This window comes from Camelus ferus, chromosome 2 (assembly GCF_009834535.1).
Source record: "Camelus ferus isolate YT-003-E chromosome 2, BCGSAC_Cfer_1.0, whole genome shotgun sequence".
Lineage (NCBI taxonomy): Eukaryota > Metazoa > Chordata > Mammalia > Artiodactyla > Camelidae > Camelus > Camelus ferus.
In genome coordinates this window covers 79,326,992-79,331,000 of record NC_045697.1, presented here as the reverse complement: position 1 = coordinate 79,331,000, position 4,009 = coordinate 79,326,992, and the positions used below count along the sequence as shown (strand labels likewise).

At 37.2% G+C, this 4,009-nt stretch overlaps 1 protein-coding gene across 14 annotated transcripts in view; it reads right to left on the bottom strand.

The window, feature by feature from the left end:
- Positions 1–319: 319 nt before the first annotated feature.
- The window catches only part of ALPK1 (alpha kinase 1), a 119,294-nt gene continuing 115,604 nt past the window's right edge, over positions 320–4,009 (bottom strand). For all 14 annotated transcript variants that reach the window (XM_032462031.1, XM_014567786.2, XM_032462025.1 and 11 more), the window contains 3 exons: positions 3,685–3,847; positions 2,164–2,350; positions 320–977 (listed from right to left, as the gene is read on the bottom strand). In XM_032462031.1, coding sequence (XP_032317922.1) covers positions 778–977; positions 2,164–2,350; positions 3,685–3,847 — 550 coding nt within the window. In that variant the 3' untranslated portion in view covers positions 320–777. The remainder of the gene's footprint in view (positions 978–2,163; positions 2,351–3,684; positions 3,848–4,009) is intronic.

Below are 4,009 nucleotides of genomic sequence, written 5' to 3'. Positions count from 1 at the left end.
GTAAACTTCTTTCAGCGAGATCGTGGAGGAGCTGCTCCCAAACCCATGTGAAGCAGCAGATCTGTGTTGTGCAAGGGCGGACTGTGGTGGCCATCAAAATACACCATTCTTCCCTCATACTTCTCACAACTGTAAATGCACTAGAAGAAAATATGGGAGGATTAATAATAAAGACACCCAGAGTAGGGAAGGTCTACATACAACATACAACCTAGAAGTCATAAAAGACTGATGAATTCAACCAAATAAAACAAATTCTGCATGGGAAAAAGTTTCATACAAAGGCAAAGGTCAAAAGACAAAAAAAAAAACCCTGGAATTCATATCACAAAGGCCTGAATTCTTTAATATATACAAACAACTCCTAAATCAGTAAGAAAACCACCAGTAGTTATCAGTCTTGACAGATAGTGACAAAAAGCTCCAAAATCTCGATGGCTTAAGCCAGAAAAGTTTATTTCTCATACGCGCTCTGTGTCCGTCAGTTGGGTCTCTTTCCCATGCTTTCCTCATTGTAGGACTTATGCTGATGAGCAGCTGTCTCCTGGCGTATTCTTGGTAATTGCGGCACAGGGAAAGAGACTCTGCAGGGTGCACTGGCAATTCAATATGGGCCTGAAAGAGATCCTCATCAATTCCTCTCACAAGCCATAGGCCAGCCCCATGGACCGACCTAAACCCAAAGGGACCAGGCTGTGCCATAATCTGTGTGCCTGGAAGGAGAGGAGAGCCGGCACTGGTCAGCAGCACTAAGTGGTCATTACCACTCCAGAGAGTCTACGAATTATTTGGTTTCTCAGTTGAAGGCCTTGTCAAAGAAAGACGATGGCATATTTCATTACATTCCACATGCTGGTTATTAAAGAAGTAAAAAATTCCTCTCTTTCCAAAGTTGGTAGTGACATCTTTCTGATCAACAGAGTGAATCTGGGGGTCTGTGAGGTAGATGAGCCCTTTTCCATTACCTGTCACCCAACCTGAAAGAGAAATACATATGTCTGAGAAGTAGATCCTCTATGAATGTCAACAAAGTGTTTCAGAAGAAAATACAATATATACATTTAAATAGACACTTGAAAAACTTCGTCATCCTGTGGTTTATGATTGATAAATTTCTATTAAGGGATTTGGTGTTGCATATTCCAACGACTGGTTTAAGAAGAAGAACTGAATATCGGGTAATTAAATTTGTCAAATACGACGTACCCAGACCACCAATTTTCAGGTATTAGAGAGCAGTAACATTCACTTAGTGAAATTATTAAATCACAATATTGAATATTTCTTTCCTAATTCAGAAGTTTCTTTAATGCCTTACTCATTAATTCATATATTCCTCTGTTCATTTAACAAATATTTATTGGGCGTATATACTGTACAAAACACTGTTTTGGTCACTGGAGATACAGCAGTGAACAAGTTAGTAAAAAAAACTCTGTCCTCATTGATGTAACGTTCTCATGAAGAGGGACAGACAGACAACACAGGTAAGCAGAATATGTAATATGACGGAGAGTGATGGTAAATGCTATGGAAGGGAGATACAAAAGATCTTGGAGGATGGTCACAGAGTCATTACTAGAAACAATTATAATAAAACTCATTTATTATTTAAATAAAGTATAGGATAATGGCTAATAATTCTGACAAATAAAATAACAAACTAAAACAAGATTAAAATGTTAATGTAGATTTTAAAGGAAGTCAGATTCCAGCACACACAGCTTTCTGTTCCATAATGATCCCAATTATGAAACCCAATCATCACACCCGTAATAAAGGGAAAGGGCTGGAGGAAAGAAAGTGTGGAAACATTCTGACACATTTAAACATGCAATCACTCAAAAGAAACCTGCATCACTCAAAACCACTTCAGTGAAATTTTAAAAAGCTGTTATGGATTTGCTCTAGAATGAAGCCCAGCAGAATATGAGCCAGATCTTCTCCTGATTGCTGGATACCTTAGCCACCTGTAGAAGTTGTAAAATTGGGGGTGGGGGGGGTCATCTTTTGCTGTATACAGGAAAATCAATTAATTTAGTTCCAAGTAGTAGCCTACACACCAAACAATCTATTAAATAATGATCAGCACAGCTAGTTACAAAACCTCACATTTACATATAAATAATAGTAAAAAATAAAAAAATTCCCAGTTTCACATACCTTGCAAGTCAACCACAACATCTTTATGATTAGAAAACTCATAAGAAAAATGGCCATAAGCCAAGCCATATTCTGTGGCTTTGAATTCTGTTTTCACCACTTTCGTGTTATTTGATAATTTCACAAATTCTCCCAGTATGTAAGGTTCCACACTGATACATCCTTTTATTGTTTTGCCCTCTAAAATCTGAAAAATAGAAACAGGAAGCAGTATAACATAACGGTGAAGGCCACGGGCTTTGAGGTCAGTAGATCTCGCTTTGAACGCAGGCTTTGCCATTTAGGAGCTTTGTTACTCCTCCAGACTTTGGTTTCCTTATTTGTAAAGAGGGTGTAGTGATAGCTACCTTACAGGACTGTTAAAAAGATTAAACGAGACAATACATGTAAAGTCATTAACATGTATCTGGCATATAATAGAACTTAAAATTTCTATTATTCTTTTATTAAAATGTGCACATAAAAGTCAGGCCATGAAGTGACCTTCCCTAGGGGCTGGCTTATTAGGGCATGTAGCTGGATCACGGACCGAGGCTCTGGGTTGCCGTATCAGCTCAAGCATTTCTCTGCAATGTGATCTACTTTGTAGAGTTGTTTCAAAGGTCAGAATTAATGTTTGTTTGTTTGTTAAATGCCCAGCATAGTGCTTCACATAAAGAAAGTGCAAAACAGATGACAGCTACTATTAAATAAATAATAAAATATGGATCTAAAAATACCTCTGGCCAAAGTAGAAAAACAGAATAAGCTAAGAGCTAAGCTAAGCTAACAACTTAATCCAAAGAAGAGAAAAGTCAGTGGGGATGGTTGCCTTTGTATATTTAAATAGATAGATATATTAGTGAAGAGAGATTGATCTCAATGGTCCCAGAAGGCAGAGTTGTTAATTCATAGGTAGAAATTAGAAAAAGACAGATTTGGCTCAAATTTAAGAACTTCCTAACCATTAGAATTATTTGAAAGTAAGAAGAGAGGGGGTGAGTATAGCTCAGTGGTAGAGCACATGTTTAGCATGCATAAAGTCCCAGGTTCAATCGCCAGTACCTCCATTAAAAAAAAAAGACAATAATCATTTTTTTCTCTCTGAAGGTGTTTAAGCTATGGCTTAGTTATCACTTGATTGCAAGGGGGATCAACAGGTATAAAATGGGATTTATGCATCATGTTGAGGGAATAACTTGTATTAGATATGAACTTTAGGCTCTTTTCTCCCTCTTTGAAAGTACAAAGACAAAACAAGGGAAAAGGATATTAAAAATGCTAACCTGATCATATGGGACCAGATACCAGTGTGACTTGGAGATTCCAGTTGATGCATACAGGGTACAGAGGGTCGCATTTCTTACTTATCTTACAAGTAGGTGAAGCAGATGAAATAGATGAAGGAGGCTGATAACTGAGTTTATTGAATTTTATCAGAATGGTGGTGGAGGTAGGTGAATGGTAGGTTGACAATAGAAATCTAACCTATTATACATTTATAGGCTTGTTGAACCAAACCCTTGATTTCTTCAATCTTACCAGTAATATTGTAGACGGTATGTAAAATATCTGTGTTGGAATCTTTTGTTCATAAAGTCTCTTGTTAAATTCTGTCACATAGTGCTGTGCAGTCATCTGCCTCTCCACATCGATGAAGTGGTGCCAGAGCCCTTTCGGCTCCTTATATTCTTTACCAACATATCTACAAATGGGGAAAAACCGCACAAAGAAATGCAAAGTGATCCTATTACAGAGTAAGAGAGAGGAGATCAAAAGAGATGTGCAAAAATGCTTGAAAGATGTTATTCTTTCCCCGTTTTAGTCAATATTAATTATCTTATCTCATGACTCAAATAATTTTGTA